A 19,943-nucleotide genomic window follows, 5' to 3' on the forward strand; every position below is an offset into this window, starting at 1 on the left:
CAATAGTATTTACCTTACAAAGATAGACCTTTATGTGAGTTCAGAGGAAAAGACACAAAGATGGAGTTGGAAGGCTGAGCTAATCCTTTTGATCTATTGGACTGGGGATAGTGATTCTCAACATATGCTTCATCAGACGCAAAACGTCTGTGTTTTTTTTCCATGTATTATTTCAGCACTCCTCTGAAGTTATCATACCAGTGCTGCTGTTCCCATGCACTTGTTAGGGGAACCGAGATGTGGAACCACTGATGTGATTTGCACAGGGATGCTTGGGAGATCTTTGTGCAGAGAATTAAGTCTAGATGTCCCTATTTGTGTCTTTATGCGTGGACCACAAAAAGAAGAACTTGTGGGAAGCTTATATTGGTATCTGCCAATTGTGTGATTTCCGCTGATGGATTTACAGAAAGCTATTTCAAGCTGTGTATTTTGCAAAGGTGGAGTTTGCATTTTATTGTAATCCTGTTCTTGGAAAAAAATATATTCTACGAGATAGTTGGATGGGGTGGTTTTTTTGCCCTCTCTTTCCCCAACCTCTCTCTTAATTTGTGTTCCCTTTAAAAACTGTCTTTATGGTCTTTTTTATCTTATGTCTTCCAGAACAGTTTAATTGGGATGACTATCTGAAAGAGACTGAATCAGTAGCTGCCCCTCTACATTGCTTCAGACAGGTATGCCAAATACTATTTTGCAAGTGTGTGTGTGTATGCCTCCATGTTACAGGGTGATGATGAAGCAACTTTTATGTTAGGACTGCTTGCAAACTTTCTGTTTGACTTCTTTTGATCTCTGTTTATCAGTAGCTTACAGTTTTGGCAGAAGCCAGAGATTTTCCATTCTTGGTTTCTGCCTTAAGCCAAACTTTGAGGGTTTCATTAAAGTTGTAGCTTTGGACTCTTTTTCTTCAAAAGAAGACTAGTTAATGAAAACAGATAGTCTTATCAGAGTTCAAAAATATCTTCTATTTTTTCCAGTAATCTTAGAGGTTTACTGTGAGAATTAACATTTGGCTGATAATCAGAGGAGTCTCTCTCCAGCCCCGTTTCTGTAAGAGTCCTTTCAGTTCTGAAAAGCTACAAGATGTACAAAATACATGTTTGCATGTGCAGGAGAACTTATTCACCACTTTTTTTTCTGGATCTCTCAAATATGTTACATTTTGGCTCTTTCAGAGCAGGGTGTAATAGATAATGGAGTTTAAACAATACAATTAAAAAAAATCATGGGGAAAGACTTTTTACCAGGGCCTATAATGACAGGAGAAGGGGCAATGGTTCTAAACTGAAAGTGGATAGATTTAAGGAAGAAATTCTTTACTCAGAGGGTGTTGAGACACTGGGAGAGGTTGCCCAGAGAAGCTGTGGATGCCCCATCCCTGGAGGTGTTCAAGGCCACGCTGGATGGGGCTTTGGGCAACCTGGTCTGGTGGGAGGTGTCCCTGCCCATGGCAGGGGGGTTGGAACTGGGCAATATTTAAGGACCCTTCAAGCCCAAACCATTCTGTGATTCTATGATGGAATACAAAGGTAATACTAGACTTATAATGAAGAGAACTAATTGCCCCTGAACTTAGTGTAGAGTTATGGTTGCTGAAGTGGTACTTCTGCTAGGCAAAATATGGAGAGTGGCTAAGGTTAAACATATCAGATAGGAATTTAAAAGATCAAGTTTACTGAAGTGTATGCATGCGTTAACCACAGTCTCAGGTTATCAGACTTCAGTATTGTACGTCACTCAGTAAGAGGCTGTAAGGAGAGTGTACAAAGGGTGTTTGAGGTGCTGTTCACATTGTGCTTTGCAAGTTTGATTCCCCCCTTGTCCTATGGTTTTGTATCTATTTGCAGATGCAGTTTAAATCTACCATCTTGTGTGAGCTAATGTGGTGGTTTTACCCAGCTGGGCAGCTGAGCTCTACCACAACTACTCTCTCACTCCCCCTCCTCAAAGAAAAAGGGGGAGAAAATACGATGCAAAGGGCTCGTGGGTTGAGATATGGACAGGGAGATCACTCAAGTTATTGTGATGGGCAAAACAGACTTGGTGTAGGGAGATTAGAGAAATTTATTGCCTATTACTAACAAGCTAGAGCAGTGAGAAAGAAAATAAAACCACCTTTCCCCCATCCACTCTGAACAGTGCAGGGGAACAGGCAATGGGGGCTGCGGTCAGCCCCTGATGCTTTGTCTCCGCCGCTCCTTCTCGGTCCCTCCCTGCCCCTGCTCCCCGTGGGGTCCCTCCCACGGGATGCCGTCCTGCCCGAACTGAGCCTGCAGGGGCTGCCCACAGGCAGCAGCTCTTCCAGCACTGCTCCCACACGGCTCCGTACCACGGGGTCCATCCCCCAGGGACAAACTGCTCCAGCACGGGTCCCCCACGGGCGGCAGCTCCCCCCAGACCCCCTGCTCCTGCGTGGGCTCCTCTCCACGGGCTGCAGCTCCGGCCCGGGGCCTGCTCCTGCGGGGGCTCTCCATGGGCCGCAGCCTCCTCCAGGCCACATCCACCTGCTCCACCGGGGGCTCCTTCACGGGCTGCAGCGTGGAGATCTGCTCCGTGTGGGACCCATGGGCTGCAGGGGGACAGCCTGCTCCACCAGGGGCCTCTCCCTGCACAGGCCGCAGGGGAACTGCTGCTGCCTGCCTGGAGCACCTCCTGCCCTCCTGCTGCACTCACCTGGGGGGCTGCAGGGCTGCTTCTCACTCCTCACTCTCCCAGCTGCTGTTGCACAGGCATTTATTTTCCCCTTCCTTAAATCTGCTCTCCCAGAGGTGCAAACAACATCACTTATTGATTCAGCTCTGAGCAGCATTGGGTTCCTTTGGAGCCAGCTGGAGCTGGCCCGTATCTGACATGGGGCAATGAGTGGGCTCTTCTCACAGAAGCCACCCCTGCAGCCCCCGCTAGCAGAACCTTGCCGTGTAAACCCACTACAGCTCATGACCTTCAGCTGTTTAGCCCTCTGGCGACTGTCAACCTCTGCTGGGATTTTTCTCTCTGTAGGGGGAGCTGTGGTCCACTATGTTCCCAAGTTGAGGAGTGTCTGAGCTAGCTGCATAGAATTACGTAGGAAGAGTTTCAGTGTGTGTGCCTTCACTGTATTGGGCAGATAGACGCTGAGGGGATCGGGAAGTTCAGGTTGGTAGAACTGTAATAGGTGTGACAAGCTGGGCATGTGTAGTTTGCTGGATTGGATCTGTTCAGAAAGGTATCTTCTAGGGTTCACTGGCAGTCTGTGATAACTGGCCTCCAGCAGGGACCAAACAAAAAGCAACGTGAACAAATAATCAGAGGAGGAGAGGAAGATCACACAGTGTATGTCAAGTTGCTTGGAGGAACAGAGAATAGGGAGAGGGGAGAGCAGGTGGTAGTGTTTCCTCATACTGGATCTTGAATCCGAGCTCTCTCTTCAGGAGATGAGGATAAATGCCCCTCTCATGCTGCTTTCAGTGAGAGAGGGCTAATCATAGCAGTGTCCATAGCTCTTATTGGCTGGAGCACCTAAAATTTGTTATCTTCAGAAATTTATTCTACAGTATGTGTTTTTCATAGTGGATACCAGCTAAAGGCAGAGACCCCAAGCCCTGCCTCAGTAGAGGCAGAGAACAGCAGTGTGTCCCTTGGTTGTTCTGAGTGAGTGCCGTATTCACAGACCAAGGACCGTCATGACCAGAGCATATGCTCTTGAGATGTGTAGCTATGGCAGAAAACTGTTCAGGAGCCTTTCTTTGTTTTTGTTGCATCTTTCTCTTTGCTACTAATGCTCAAGAGGTCTGAACTGAACAGCAGAATAACATCTTAAATAGAGGTGTTTAAGTACTGTGCACTAAGTGAGACACATAAATCTGAGTGACTTGGATTGCTTAAGCAGTGTGTGGGTTGGAAAGAAGAGCTTTAATGTCTGTGCTTAGCAAATTTCAAAACAATTTACATATGCAGACTTTCTGTTTCTTCTAGAGGTTGACCTTTAAGTAGAAAGTGATATGCAATGTTAATTATTGCAGTGCTAGCTCCTCTCACTAATTAATGTTTGCATATTTTAGAAACTAAAGCGCTTGAGCTTTGTGTAGGACTAATTTGACTTGTATTGGGTTACCCGTGAATTGTACATGTCATTTTCACTCTGCGTAATGAAAGAAAGACACTGTTTTGGCCAGCCAAAAAGCAAGCAGAGAGGAGTTTAATTTGGCAGTTATATCCAAAAATTGTGACTTGTGGGAATTTTACAAAGTTTAAATTTTGTAGTAATTAAAAATGACCTGGGGAGCAGTAGATTAAAGTCTCTACCATAAATTAAGATACAGACATAGACAGCTAATGGGAATTGATTAGAGCCTTTATCTTAATTCAGAATGTATTTTATCTGTTGCTCTCGGTTGTTTTTAATTACTACCTACAATTTTGAAGCATTCCACATCCTTTTCTCTCACCCTGTAACTTCTTTTTCAAGCAGTTGAAATTTTAAAATATAAAAGCTCAGCTCCTGGTGGTTTGAACAGAGGTTAAATCAAGGCTCTTAATCTAGCTGGTTTTATTATTTTGCTGCAAGGAACTGGTATGGAGGAGTCACCTTTTTAGTGCAGTGTCTTGCATTGTTACTATTTAAACAAGCTCACCTTTCCTACAAACAAATAAACGAAGTCCCTAAATTTTCAATCTCAGTTGCCTTTCATGGTTGTAGAAAATAACAGCTTGACAAGCAATATCCTGAAATTGAATTGCCCTTTAAATTTAATATGCTCAGGCTCCCCTTTCAGACAGCCTGCTGGCTAAATGCAGCATTGGCAGATGCTACCCTCAACTCTCACTGAATATTGCTTGTCTTTTGGTGTTTTTTTTGGGGGGGGGCTCTGGCTCCTCCAGGGCTCCTCCTGTTGATCAGGGTCTGTTTGGAACACTGCGCCTGCACAGCATGGCGAAGGTAGAGCAAGATATGTTTTAAAAAATTGAATGTGGTGGAGAGAAAATATCGCTAACGCTTTTTCAGGTAGCAAGTTTCTTCAGCCCATGCATACAGGTGCACCCTGCATGCTTCCTGTGGATCCCTACCCTACCTGACCTGACCAGATGGACAGGGGAAGGGGCATAGGAATCTGGTGAGCGTGAATGCCCATGTTTGTGGTCCTGCTATCTGCCTCCCATGTTAGGATTCAGGCTGTGTTAGTCTCTGTTGGACAGTTACTGGGTTAAAATGGCATGTGGAAGGCTGCCTGTGGTTCTTGGTGTCTGTGTCCAGGGGCAGCTTTGTCCTGGAGGAGGTGCAGAAAAGGTCTTTCAGGATGACAGGGGAGTAGTCATCCTCTCCTACAGTAAACCTCAGTGCTTGGCTTGCTTAACTTGATGAAGGATTACTGCGAAATGATCAGGTTGCCCTCTGGAAATACACTGTAGATTTTGTTATTAGGTTCAAAGATGCAGAGAGAATTTAAGGTAAAATATAATATTGGCTAAAGTTACCATGAATAAGTTCGGGCTGGAAGGGAAGAGATATCTAAAGAGAACAGTGAGATTTGGAGTAATCTTTCTCCAAGACTAGGTGAATCATTCAATCCCAGTTAGCGTTGATACAAGTTTTTGATCATCATTAGATGATCTTATTGCCTACATTACTCCAGTAGGCAAGTAATCAGACTGTGATCCAGTCAGTCTCTGGCAGTACTGTATTGTTACGTGAGCTTTTCTCTTTTCCTGGTAACAGCTCAGTAAAAAATACTCTCCTTCTCTTTTTAACCTTTAGCTGTGACATAAAGATCAGCTCAAAGACCAAGTTGCATTCATCACATTTCTTTTCCCCAAAATCTCATGCCTGCTAATTAAATTGGCATTTCATTGTGTGTTTGTATGAATGTATTCAGTTCTCTGTGAATAAGCACAAGCTGCAGTTCGTATCTCAGCACAGAAGTTTTATGTGCCTAGGACTGTCTGTTTCCTTTTTCTGTAAACGGCAGTTAACATTAATTCCTTTTTCTGTCTTCTTTCTTTGCATTATAAGCTTTTTTTGATGCAGAAACTCTTTCTTGCCTTAACTTTTTGTAGTGTCTAGTGCTCTAGGGTCCAAATTTTGTTTGAATTTCCAAAACATTACTAAAATGAGAATTACTAGTTTTCAATTCAAAAGAAATAGTTATTCTTGTTTGTTGGTTTTTGTTCTATTTTTTTTTTTTTAAGAGTTGATTGTCATATTTCTTGAGGTCCTTGTTTTCCATTTACTTCAAGTGTTAATCCCCCATCTTTGTATTCCTATTTTTATCAGGATTCCCTTGTTACCCTTCCTGGCTGTGCTGATCTTTTTAAAAGTGAGACATGTTTATGAAGCAGAAACATCAAGTATCTGAGATGGTGCTGTTGGGAGGTTATCCACGCTTCTTCTCTGATTTGCTGCTAAATGCTGAAAGTTGAAAAGCTTCTTGATATTTATCAGTTATCTGATATGTTTGTATGAATGAAAGCTGTGTATTGAACTTACCTAGTAAATCTAGCAATGCTAAAGAAAATAAGAAAAAGTCTTTTATCTCTTACTGTAGTCCAGAAGTCCACCTACGAATGATTTCAAAGTCGGTATGAAACTGGAAGCCCACGATCCTCGCAACGTTACCTCGGTTTGTATAGCCACGGTAATAGGAATCACTGGTGCCAGGCTAAGGTTGCGGCTTGATGGAAGTGACAACAAAAATGATTTCTGGAGGCTTGTGGATTCCTCGGACATACAGCCCATTGGGACCTGCGAAAAGAAAGGGGGCATGCTCCAGCCTCCACTTGGTAAGAAACAAAGCTTCTGAACTCACATGTGTGGAGTAATGCTTTTATGTAGTTGATTTTACCATTTTTTCTTGGCAAATTCAGTGGTACTAACATTTCATCAAACCATTACTTAACTGCAAAGGAGAGGTGAGCAAACTAATTTAGGGTGAAATGTGGGCTTTTCTTCTTTTTGGATTCTTTTTACATAAGAATGATCAGAATAATTGCTTGTTTTTTTTTTGTTGGTTTTCGTTTTTAATGGAGGCCCTTAGTGTTAAATGGTAGCGTCTGACAGCATTTCTAATAATGAGATACACAGTCATGTGCCCATTCTAAAAATGTTTCCTGGCACACACCCTACCTTCTGAGTATGCATGGATGTAACGTTTTCTTCTTAGGTGTTGTCCGTGCTCCTTTTAGTAGACCTTCATAAGAACTGAGAGTCCTGGAGAAGGCTGACTCCTGTTTTCCTCTTCAGGAAACCAGAGTGGCCCACTAGAAGGCGCTCGCTGTTAACCAGAGTGTGGAGCGCTCAGTTGGGCTGCAGAAGGTGCATACAGTTCTGGACAACCGGAATGTTTTCTCAAGCACTCTGAGCAAATTGTTTGTGATCTGGGAAAGGTGGCACTGGGTTGGTTCATGCTGCAGTATTGCAGCATTCTGCTCAGAGGCAAGTAAAAGGCACTCCAGAGCTCTAGCAAGCTACAAGCTTATTGCATGCAATTCTCAGCTGCTCAAATTGACACACATGGGTTGGATCAGTTTGTCATGAGTAGTCTGTGAGCATGACAAACATTCAGTGCACAGGATGCAGCAATCCTGGGCTTAGAAGTAGTCCGCAGAATTTCTTTTGCCTTCCATGAGCAACATGGACCAACCACAGCGTTGTGTGTCTTCCCAGACTGAGAAATGGTGCTTGGCTTAGTCAAAACTTTCACAGTAAGTTTATTAAACCTGGAACTGTACAAAGGAATTCCTTGCTATAAAACGAATACTCAAAGTTAACTGATTAACTACCGTGGGTCATGTAATTGTGGTATCGCTTTTTTCTGCTGTGATTAATCTGTATATCTAGATCTACATTCTTGTACCATATTTGTTATATCTAAAAATTCTAGGTGTGGAAGTCTTTAAAGAAACTGATTTTTCATGTTGGTCTGAAAATAGTTCAGCTTTTGAAAAGATGGAAAAATAATAGCCAACATTTCTTTAAATTCCCTCCCCACAAAACCAAACCAAAACACAACAGCAACACTTCTTTTATTCTGTTATCTCTTGTAACGTTTATAAGATGCAAGAAATAATGTTCTTAATGTAAAAAATGAGCAGTAGCCGAGAATTGGTTACTGTTGTCTTCCTGTCTTCTAACTGTGACATGTGACAAGGCAGAGGTGCAGTGAAGAAGGTCGGTATGCTTTCTCTTAGTGGCCTCTCAAGAAACCAGTCAACCGTATTTGTTAACAGCTTTTGGATCTTCTGCTAGAAAGGTGAAGCGAAAGGTGTAATTTCATTACCGTGTGAAACTTGATTTGCTCTTAAACAGGCAAACAGATATAGCAGCAGTTCACGTAACCATTAAGATGCTTCACGTAGATTAACAGGGTAGATTTTTGTGCTGTTGTGCTGCTTTAGAAACACAAGGAAAGCAATGCAGCTTGGGAGCCAGTCTGCAAAAGTATTAGTTGAGATAGATAGATAGAGTCTGAACCCCGAAGGGTTTATTTTTTCCTTCTTTCCTATGGATGTAGAGATTTTGAATGAAAACACTGGAAATTTTTGAGATTGGGGGGGAATATTTTTTTTTTTTGAGAAGTAACTCAGTTTAGCCTCTCTGAAGTTCTTGGTACAAACTTGTAGAACGAGTACAGTCATACCAGTATGAATGAGGGTAGTAATAGAGAAGAGTATGTCTGTTCTTATGTGTATGTGTGGCATTAAAAATACGGCTTTAGTCCAGGATCACAGTGCTTTTTTTTTAAAACGTGTTTCTAAACTAGCCTGATGAATAAAACAACTCTGGGTTATGTATAATGGGGACAATCAATTCATTACAAAGAGAAACTTTCCGTGATCATCAGTAGAAGGATTGATGCCTTTCTCTGGATACTCTTTCTTACTCCTGTTTGGTCAGGCTGCTTGTAGTGCAGCTCCAAATAAGCAGATGTTTCCTTGCATCTAGAAACGCAGGCTTACCTGCCTTCAGAACAATTGTGGTTATTCAGGAAAGAATGCGAGTGCCATTATTTTGTCCCTCCTGTCTTAGATTCTTTCAGAGAGATAGGCTGAATTCCAGCAATCAAGCATTCTGGCATACCTAGATAAATTTTTGGAAAAGCCTTCTTGGCAGCTTTACAGCATCCTGTTCCTGGGCAAAGCTGGGAGCTAATTGGGTGTATAATTACCTCCTGTTAGACATTTAAGCAACCGATTTTTTTTTGATTTTTTTTCCCTGAGTAGTAGGGAACCTTCTGGATACTAATGTTCTGTTTATCTCATAATCGCAAGTTAAAATAGCCCCCCCTACCTGATTTTTACATAGGTTTAATTATACATGTTACCTAAGGTTTTTGAGAAAATGATTAGTGTAGGAAAGCGTTCTTCCAGCTTCTGTTTTTCAAAGGGGAGCTTTTATGCTATTGAGAGCTTAATGTTCTCAACCAGTTACGATGAAGATAACATTTTGTATGTTTTTTACCAGGACAACTTACAGGCCAAGTGAAGTTAATTGAAACTATTGTTTAGTTGTAGTTCCTCTGTCTTTGTGTATGTATCTTTTCTGTGCTAGCTGGTTAGGAATACTGCATTTCAGTAATCACACGTGTTTAGATTGCATGAAGACTCTGGTATCAAACCAGGAGCGATAATCAGCTCAGCAGTCGTCAAATTACGAGGCTATTTCTCAAGTGTGAGCTTTGTATTAATTTAGGTGTTGCATAGGTAGTTCCAACATGTAAACTGTTTATGCAACTGAAAATAGCTTAAAGCTGCAAGTTCAAGAACTGTTAAACCATATAATCCATGCAGTCCAATTTTAGATGATGTAATGATTTAACTGATGAAGAATTCAAATACATTCCACCTTTCTAGGGACAATTTTTCCAACAGAATCTTCAAGATTTGGTTGTGAGGAAGCTCATCAGTTCCTGGCAGATTTTGGTAATGTTTGCTTTGTGGAGAAATGTCCAGTTCTCACTATTACATCAATTTTCCCGTAAAAATGTGCCAGATATGCAGGATACTAAAGATGTAGAAAAACCGTCCACTGCGTTTGTTACCTTACTCATTACTTTGAAGCATTCATTTGGAAAACACAGAAAGCAACGGGGATATTTTTCGTTTTGTTTCTTTAACCAGAAAGTAGATTTTGAGGGAAGGTTCTCAGGAACGAGAGTGTTTTCAGCTAAACCTTTGTTCTCCTTCAATAAGGTAGTTCAGCTGAACAAATTTGATTACTGTTTGTGCTTTTTATTCACTTGTTTAATGAAGGATATTGAAGTAGAAATATCTTCCAGTTTGTTTTTCAATATGATACATGCTTTTATTAAAGTCATTATATGTTTGTTCTTCCCTGTTATGTGTTCTTTGTTGAAGAATTTCTATTTATTTATTTTGGGGGTGGAAGAGGAGAAACTTAAGCGGTCTTTTTCTTGTCTGTGGTCTGGTGAAGGAATTAAAACAGCTTCAAAAATTAGAGTGTCTCTCTTCAGTAAATGAGAGAAGCTGGAGCTGAGGAAGTTGAGAGTGAGAAGTGGCCCTGAAAAGTAAGCCAGGTATATTTCTGTACCGAGGAGGTTCCACTGAGCCTGGGACTATGTGGGATGACCTGGTAATCTCCTGTGCTAGAACGTGCATGTTGGTAGGTCTTACACATTTAATTGTAAAGTCACAAATTAACAAGTGCTGAAAATGGCAATGTGTTGCGCAGCTTTCTGCACCAACACCTGCCCTGTCTGTTCCTTCTTGATTACTTTCATTCTGGCCAAGTCTGAAACACAGGGAATGAGGCATTAATAAAGCCAATTTTATATCCTTTTCTTCCCATTGTATTTTACAAACTGAAGGTAGGGATATTATATACGAGTAATTTATTTGTTACTTAGGATTCCAGATGAATGCATCTTCTTGGCCGATGTTTCTCTTAAGAACTCTAAATGGAGCTGAAATGGCACCCGCAGCGTTCTTCAAGAAGGTAAGAGGAAAAGGGCCGCTGGTAAACAAGTTTCCATCAATTGGTCCATGGTTGCATTTATTTAGTGGGGATGCCAAAATAGTGCCTGTTGTATGCAGCACAGGAAGGCCAGAATATTATTTAAAACTACTTTGAAGTGGATTGGCAAGGTACGAAACCAGACAGGAAGTGATCTGCCCGTTGGATGGCATCTCTTTTCCTGAGCTGAGACTTCTAAAGTATGTTGTGTTGTTCAGAATAATTGTTTCAGCTCGTTTTTTGTGTCATGGATTTAAGATAGGATGCATCGTCTCACATTTCTTAACAGCATCACGTTCACGTAGTGATTGTGCCTAGGAGTAAAAAATTTTTTTAGTGGAGAACAAGAACCATCAGAAAAAAGTAGTGCTTAGAAAGGTTCTGTTAAATGTTTTCACTGGGCACGTTACTCATCATTTAAAATGTAATCAGAATGTAGTTGATGGTAGAAAAAACTGCTAGTTCTTGAACATGACTTGAGTAAACTACTGTGGAACATGAAAAATAATTTATGAAAACAATAGTAATATTAAAGTGATTTTGTTGTGATGCTGTCACATTGAATGTCTTCATTTCTGGTACTGAGAATGACATTTAGAAGTATGTCAGTAAATCAAGGAGTTGGTTTCAGGCCTGCAGCCACATTGGTTACACGTTAACTTATTGTAATTTTCGGGGGTGTGATGAATCATACTTCCTGCACTGGCCTATCAGTATGTCTGAGATCATTTTTGGAGAATGAGGTTCCTAAGGCTGAGGTGGTAATTTGGGTTCCCTTGGGTCACAAGTTCGGCAGTGAGGGTACGCTTTTGCTGGTCACGTTGACTTTAATTCTGTTTCTCTTCTGTCCATTTGGAATTGGTCTAAGGCAGGCTTAGTTAACAGAGGCCTATAAATAATGTCCAGTGCTAATGAATTTTTCATGGACTAATTGAGAGGTGAAGCTTTTACCAGACAGTTATCAGTCCCCAGAAATACCCATTCCCTGCAAACCTCCTCTTCCTTATTAGCATGTAATGATTTCATGGTAGTGTCTTTGCTGTCTTGCTGCCGAGGCATAATGTATTGGGTGCAACCTATTGCTTATATAAATACTTTCAGCACAGCCTTGCTGTCATGGGGAATTTTGCTAATTATCCCAACTGTGTTTGTGGGAATAGAATCTAGATTTTTATAACACAGAAGAGAAAAAGCAAATGTGAAGCATCAGTAAGTTACTTTGTCTATTATAACTTCTTGAGAGTAGTGAGTATAAGAAATAAGAATGTTGAAGAAAAATAGAGGTTTTCTGTTTTTTATTTTTAAGGGGTCATACAAACACAAATATTCTACCAATCTTGTTTCTGTAGGAACCACCGAAACCTGTGACAAACTGCTTTAAAGTTGGAATGAAACTTGAAGCTATAGATAGAAAGAACCCGTACTTGATTTGCCCAGCAACCATTGGAGATGTGAAAGGAGATGAAGTTTTTGTTACATTTGATGGCTGGAGAGGAGCATTTGACTATTGGTGCAGATGTGATTCTCGAGATATTTTCCCAGTTGGATGGTGTAGCTTGACAGGAGATGCATTACAACCACCAGGGAACAATGGTAAGATGACTAATAATATTGCTTAATTGTTTTTCCCCTCAATTACAGCAGAATTTTAAAAACCAGCTGGCTGTATGCAGATAAGACTGGATATTTGATTTGCGAGCAGTTGATGAGGATGAAATGTTGTTGAATTTTCTTGATGTATTTTAAAGCTAATAGGATAGTTTCTGGGAAACAGGTTTGTCTGTTTGTAGTAATTCTGGAAACATTTTATTTAATATTCTACTGTTGAAGGGCTTTTGATAGTCTTGAATTTTTGTGTGCTTGTGAAAAATCTTGGACCTAAACTAGTTTTGCTGTTTGTATTATAGATAAATGCTCCTGTTTGACGATACCAATATATTCTCTGCAGCAGCACTTTACATTAAGCTAACTGCTAAGAAAATAAAGTAAAATAGTCGTTTAAAGAAAAGAATATCACGGCAACTTTGCTTCTGCAAAGTTGAAGGTTTGAACTATATATTTTGGAGGTTTTTGCCTCATACTCACAAAAATCTGTCTCGAAGCTGCCTATTCTGAATGCTTTATCATCTTTGTACCTTTATGGATATTTGTACTTAATGGTTATGGAGTTCTCTTAAGTAATGGCCACCTCGTTTTATAACCTACAGCCGCCTACCCTAAAAAGTCAGAAATTGAATAAAGAGAAATACCTTGAATGTAATCCCTCTCCTACTCTTGTCACATTTCTGTAATGCAAGGTTTTTCTGCCAAACTATTTGGGCTCCTCTACCGTCGCTCTCTTCCGATTTGAATGAAAGAGAGGTTTTTTAAGAGGGGAGCCATATTTTACTTAAACACTTCAGTACTTTTGACCAGAGTGAGCTGTTCTAATGGTGAGCACTTTCATAGCTGGTACTAGGTGAGGAACAAGCAAACTGGTATCACAGAGCTCCCACAGGAGGTACCAAAGGAATAGAACCAAGAAGGGAAGAAATCAGTCATTCCCCCTGCTTTATCCCTCCCTGTTATTTTTCTCAGTCCCTTGCCAACTGGTCAAGAACCATATGGAAGATCTAGCTGAGATCAGTTCAGAGTCCCTTTCTCAGCTGTTTGATTCCTCTGTGTCCTTGTCCTCACCTGCCTCTCTGTAATACTGTCCGCAGTTACTGGGTCACAGTAACTAATCTAGTTTAGTCCATAGCAGCAGATTTCAGCGAGGGAGCAATGGTGTGTGGAGCTGTACAGACAGATCCAAGATGTGAAGGTACAAATCTGCAGTGAGAAGGCAGGGGAAAGTGAGTTGAGGACAGCCTACATTCGATCAAAATGATATAGTGGGTCCCAAACTGACTACGGCCTGATGTGTCTGTGTTCCCAATCTGTGAAGTGCACGGCTCAGCTTCTTCAGAAGGTTGACTTTGTCTTGAGAAGTCCTGAATGAGGTGTGTTATTATGGTAAGTTAATTATGTCAACTATGGAGAAATAAAATGGCTTTATAGGAAAGGGGCTGTGTAAATAAGTGATGTAAATTTTTTAGAAGATATTTTTATGACTGTTTAGTTTGCTGACTCCAGTTGTATCTTTTGGAAAGAAGCGTTATGGAATTGTTTAGTCTACTCCAGTTTCAGTGCTGGAAACCCAGCAGTGTTTTGAGATAACATGTACAACATTCTTCTTGACCGATTAGTGTTTGATAGGGATCAAAGCGTTGTATAACAATTAGTTAGTAAATTTGATTAAATATTCCAGTTGTTTGGGTATTAAAATAAACACACTTCCTGAGTGTGTTCAAATTTGGTGGAGGCTGAAATTACCTAGCCATGTAACTTTCTGGATTCTATTCCCTTTTTATGAAAAACAGTGACACTTCAGGCATTGATAAAACCCAAGGCAAGGTTCTTGCAGAAGTTTAGTCAAAACTGGAGAGTTTTAGAGACGTGATAGAAGTGGGGAGCAGGAAGGTGAAGGCTAAGGATTTTGTTGTTTGCAATTCTAAAAGTGTGTCCAAGGTTAACTGCAGTTTTAATAAAACCTTGTGTGGTCCTTTTTTTCCCCATTCAGAGCAGGAAGAGTTTCTTCTTCAAATTTTTCTTCATATGCTTGTTTTTCAGACGTGCATTTGTCAAGTTTATGTAGCTAGATGAAATATTTTTTGCTCTCAGGTTAGGTATTTCACTGTTATTTGATTGCTTTTGAGCCATTAAAGTACTGTAATGATAGTCCTTTATTAAAATGTAAATAATAGCTTCAAGGAGAGTGTAATCAAGTCATTTCAATTCAGAAATTTGATAATGTTGTCAGGATTCTTCATTAAGTCACATTAACATTGACTACTCCTGTTATGGAAGAAAGTATGACAGATAATATATTGTAGGAATTCACATGAAATGTTATGGTGTCGTTCTAGCCCAGACTTTTTTCCTGCAGGTTAGTTCAGTATTTCTGTCTTGGATTGCCACAGTAGAGAGTGAAAAAAATTGACTGAGCGTGGCTTAGTTTTCAGAGTTGGTATTATGCGAAATATTCCAGGTTTTTTATAACTACTTTTTTCCTGAAGGCGTTTAAACGTGGTAAATCACTAGTGAAGGACTGAAAACAAAACAAATTTTAGTCACCAAGCAAAAACAATATCCTGTAATCTAAGTATGAAAATGATAAATGATGCTTTAGGTTTCATCCATACCTAAGACAACAATTTCCTGCCACGAGACTTTAGGGTCTGATTTAGCACTTAGCAAGAGAGAAACTGCAGTAAGGGAGATGATCTGAAAATTAGAGAACATTTTATTGCAGCTGTTTACTCTCTTAGCCATTTAGGATGCCCGGAGAGAATGTAGGACCTCTGTCATGGGTTGTTTTTAAGAACAGTTTGAACAGAGCCTTCTTAGATATTGGTGAATTTATTCAAAACAGGATATGTGGTCTCTTCAGCCTTGCATTCTGTAACTCGCATTGGTTTTAGAAAGATAAGCTCAAGAGCTAAGACATGATCAATAGAAGATAAAATGACGAAGGTAGGTACAAACAGTTGTCCAAAACAACTTTCTAATGTTCAGTCCTTAATCTTCTCGCTGATGCTTTGTCTTTGGTCCCTTTCAGCAAATGTGACTTGGTTGGACCTGGCTGGGTGGCAGGGCATGTGCTTAGTGGGATGAAATGTAGTTGTTTAATGTTTATACTAGCAGAAGCTGTACTTAGCTAATTTTGTAGCTGGATTCCTTAGAGATATCTAGGATAGTAGTAATTTACGTAATCTGTGGTTTGAAAGCAGTGCTTGATGTTGGGTTGACCTGCTGGCCCAAGGTTAATATTTTAAGGATGCAGTAGCTTGTTTTCTCTGAGTCTCGTGGGCACTTAAGTGCTTTTACAGATGACTCGTCACACAGGAACATGAGCGTGAACTATGGCTGGTGAAAAAAGTTGGCATGATAATATCTGTGCTGGATGAATGTGAAGGACCTGCTCCAGCAGGCTTTTTCCAACAGTGGCTGAAAGCAGATGTCTGAAGAAAAGCAAAAGCGCGCAGGAGAGAGGTTTGCAGATGTGTTCCTAGTGTCTGGCAGTCTACAGCCCAGCACTGCCCAAGCCCCAGAGAATTTATGCTGAGTACCTCCTGGAAGAGTTTGGTTGTTTCTGTTCAATTATGTTTTGGAGACGTGAACTATTATCTCCTAAAGCATCCTGTAGCAGGGAGTTCTGTGGAAGAGGAGATACCTTTTTCCTTGCTGGTAGTTTCATTTTTTGCCCTCTAGTTCTCTTGGACTGAAACAGCTTCCTAGGCTTCCAGTTCTTGTACAGAAAGAGTCAGTAAATAGCCATTCCCTAACAGCTTTCTTCATATCCACCATGGTTTTTCTATTTTCCCACAACTATCTCTATTAGAAACTTGTAAAATCCTGTTCTGTTTTACCTTGTTATGTGATCTAAATTGATCACAGAATTAAATTATTCCACTGATCACCTTTGTTATTCTGTACAGTTTCCATTTGAGCTCTGTTGTTTTTGAGCCTCTGGAACCAGAAGTGTACAAGGTGTCTAAGACTTCGTGGCATTGTTCTGGTTTCTCTTTTGTTTTCTATTCCTCTTATTCATAAATTTGTATTTGGGATCTTGGACTGCTGCTGAGCAATGGATTAATACTGTCGTGGAAATATTTAATTCCAGGATGACCCTTTTGTAATGCTTCATTGGTCACAGAAGCTGGATCATTTTGAATTGCTTGACTCTGAATTTCATCTTTTATTTCCTCACCTGCTGAGCAACTACTCAGTTTGCAATATCTTTCTTTACTGACTCAAATAATTGTTTAACATTTGTTGCCATCTCATGCTTTGTTCTTGTTCTAGATCATAAACGGATCAAATAGCACAAGCTCAAGCAGAGATCTCATCAGGATTTCTCTAGAGTCCTCTTGACTGTGGAAATGTCCATTTATTCCTGGACACTGCTTGGTGTTTTCTAACAATTTCTTTAGAAGGATCATAAGGACCTTCTCTCATATCCACTGTTACTTAAGGGTTCTTAAAGCTTTTTTTGTTGTTGTTCTTTTTTTTTTTTAAAGTCTGCAATGTGAAGTCTTGTCAAATGCAAGTTCACAGACTGCATCTGCTGACTTTCAATCGTCTGCTTGTGTGCTGACTCCTTAAAAAGAAGTTACGATGGGTTTGTGAGCTGTGACGTTTTCTCTACAAAAGCTGTGTTTGGTTCTCCCCCAACACATTGTATTTATCTTTGTGTTCACTGCCTCTGTTCTATGGCTAAAACAATAGTTTTTAGCAACTTGCCCAGTACCCACATCAGGTGTCCTGTCCATGCCTTCCTGGCTGGAGCGTTAGCATCGTTTTAACATTTTAGGTACCTTAAGTCTTTGGATTTGAAGCAATTTTAGGGACAAACTTGCACAGCACCATCAGTAGCTTGGACGTTTCATCTTTCTTCCTTAATAATCCGAAGGGCTTTCTGTCCTGCCAACCCTCTACTGTTTGTTTTGTCTCTGATTTCTGACCTCTGCTACTGGTACTTCATGTCGTGAACTTGTTTGAAATCCCTGTGAAGAGGGGTTCTGATATGGGAACTAACGTGAGCTTCCTTGGAGGGAATATGAATGCAAAGAGAACATTTAATCTTGTTGCTTTAATATTGCTGTCTGTGATTGCTTGTTCTGAAATTTGATCATCTCTTGGGTCCATATAACTTCTGCCTTTGATACGTTTTAAAAAGGCTTTTTAAACTTTGATATCTTTTGGATGTTTTTCTATCAACTCTTTTTCTGGGCGAGACATATTATGCTTTTCTATTTAACTGCTGTACATTTTGATTTTTATTTTACTCAGTTGGATAACAGAGAGCTGTTACTATGCCTAAGAATATTTTTGTATTGCACTGTAACTGCTTGTATCTGAGGCTTATGATTGAAATAGAAGGCAGATGACTGGAGATTGTTGGAGCAATTATGGTTTGCTGTTTCTGTGAAAATTCGTTTTACTATTTAGTCATTCCATGTAAATGGCAGTTGTTTAGGTAACCCATCTTGTTATTTATAATATAAGCAAAACCTCTTCCATAAAAGAGTGAAGAAAAGAGCAAGTGGGGACAAGCCATGTGGGACATAAGTAGTTTCACCTGCAAAGATTGATTTCACTGCAAAGGTATATCTGTCTTTTAGATGTGAACTGCATCTGGAGAGGGAGCAGTTCTTTTGGATCCCTGATTTCTGCTCCACCACAGTCTTTTGACCTCTGGCAGATCGAGGTGATGCAACAAGTCGTGAAGCAGGAACTGATCTCTGCACTCTGCGGGAAAGAGTCCTGGTGAACAAGAGAAGATGATGCACTAATCTAAATAAAAATAGTGAAACACTGTAGCTTTTATCATTAGACCCCTTCCTTTCCTCCTCTCTTTCCCCCTCCACACTGTGTGTCACCTCATTGCTTTTCTCCCAGTTCCGTGCATTTATTGCCAGAATGATCTTCTTTCACTGTGCTAATCAGCCTGTGATGATGTGGTTTCCTTCTAAAAGCTGTCTGCAGTGATAAGAGTAGGACAGGCCCTAGGGATTAAAATATATCTTGTCTGTTTTATGATTTCTTCGTTAGTTTTACTTAATTTTCAGACATGATCTCAGTACTTTGTACAGATTTTTAAGCTAGCTACCAAAAATGCACTTCTCTGTTGTTGATAATGAAATGATGTCCGAATTACTGTATTTTCAGCAGAGTTGTACGCAAATGTGCAACATCATTGTAAACTTCAGTACTACTCTACAATGTTTGCAGACAAAACAAAAGAAGCATTGAAACTGCTTTAGAGAGAGCTACAGTAATATCTGTGAAAAGTCTGCATTGTTTAAAGTAGCAAAAAAAAAATCTGATAAGCACTGTAAATCTTAAGTTTCGTTAAAGAAAGAAACATGCTGAAATTGTGCAATTCCATCCTGCCAGAGATTTCGTTTTGCTTTCAGTGCAGCCAGCTTCTTTTCATGAACAGGTCACAGTAGTTAGGCACACACAGTAAGCAGATTTATGCTGTCTTCGGAACTGTACATGAAAACTCCTCAGTGCTTCAGGCTAAAATCTGATTTGCCACATTCTCTTACATGTTAAGATTTTTTTATTTGGTATTAATGTTTCTTGGCATCTTGCAGCAAGGTCTGATTGGTGCCACTACAGGGCAGAAATCGCTTAGGAAGGAATAAAGGTTTTGCCTTTCCCAAAGCTGTGGCCTTATTTGTAAGCCTGATTTCTTTACTATCTTACCATGCTTATTTAAGGTAATTGTAATTTCCTTTTAAACTCGTAAGTGCTCCAAGCACATGTATTTTTGTTTGTTAAATGGAAAATATTTTTTTTTATTTGCTCTTAGAATAGAATAGAATAATTCATTTGGAAGGGGCCTTCAGAGACCATTTAATCCATCTGCCTGAGCATGTCAGGGCCAACCTGCGGTTAGGGCACATCACTGAGGGCATTGCCCAAATGCCCCTTGAGCACTGACGGGCACGGGGCAGCACCCAGCTCCCCAGGAAGCCTGTTGCGGTGTGTGACCACCCTCACGGCAAAGAAACGTTTCCTGATGCCCGGCCTGAACTCCCCGGCGCAGCTCTGTGCCGTGCCCGTGCCCTGCCAGCGGGTCCCAGGAGCGGAGGCCGGCGCCTGCCCCTGCTCTTCCCCTCCTCGGGAGGCTGCGGAGAGCAGCGAGGTCGCCTCTGGGCCTCCTCTCCTCCAGGCTGGGCAGCCCAAGTGTCCCCAGCCTCCCCTCACAGCACATGCCTTCCAGCCCTGCCGCCTGCTGTGCTGGCCTCCTCTGGGCGCTTTCAGGGACCTCAGCAGCCCTTCTGTGCTGTGGAGCTCCAGGGGGTCAGCAGCACCTCCCAGTTCACAGTCATCAGCAAACTTGCTGAAGATGCACTGCACTCCTGCATCCAGATAACTGATAAAAATGTCAAACAGGACTGGCCCT

At 40.8% G+C, this 19,943-nt stretch overlaps 1 protein-coding gene and 1 long non-coding RNA gene across 12 annotated transcripts in view; both read left to right on the forward strand.

Annotated features, from left to right (window-relative positions):
- The window catches only part of SCML2 (Scm polycomb group protein like 2), a 72,258-nt gene that overhangs the window by 23,616 nt on the left and 28,699 nt on the right, over window positions 1-19,943 (forward strand). For all 11 annotated transcript variants that reach the window (XM_066981345.1, XM_066981384.1, XM_066981357.1 and 8 more), the window contains 4 exons: window positions 604-674; window positions 6,522-6,756; window positions 10,839-10,927; window positions 12,295-12,538. In XM_066981345.1, the coding sequence (XP_066837446.1) occupies window positions 604-674; window positions 6,522-6,756; window positions 10,839-10,927; window positions 12,295-12,538 (639 nt within the window). The remainder of the gene's footprint in view (window positions 1-603; window positions 675-6,521; window positions 6,757-10,838; window positions 10,928-12,294; window positions 12,539-19,943) is intronic.
- Window positions 12,547-18,348, forward strand: LOC136786732 (uncharacterized). The gene is made up of 2 exons (XR_010826232.1): window positions 12,547-15,499; window positions 18,151-18,348. It is a non-coding gene; the product is annotated as an uncharacterized lncRNA (long non-coding RNA).

The sequence above is a fragment of the Anser cygnoides genome, chromosome 1, assembly GCF_040182565.1.
Source record: "Anser cygnoides isolate HZ-2024a breed goose chromosome 1, Taihu_goose_T2T_genome, whole genome shotgun sequence".
Taxonomy (NCBI): Eukaryota; Metazoa; Chordata; class Aves; order Anseriformes; family Anatidae; genus Anser; species Anser cygnoides.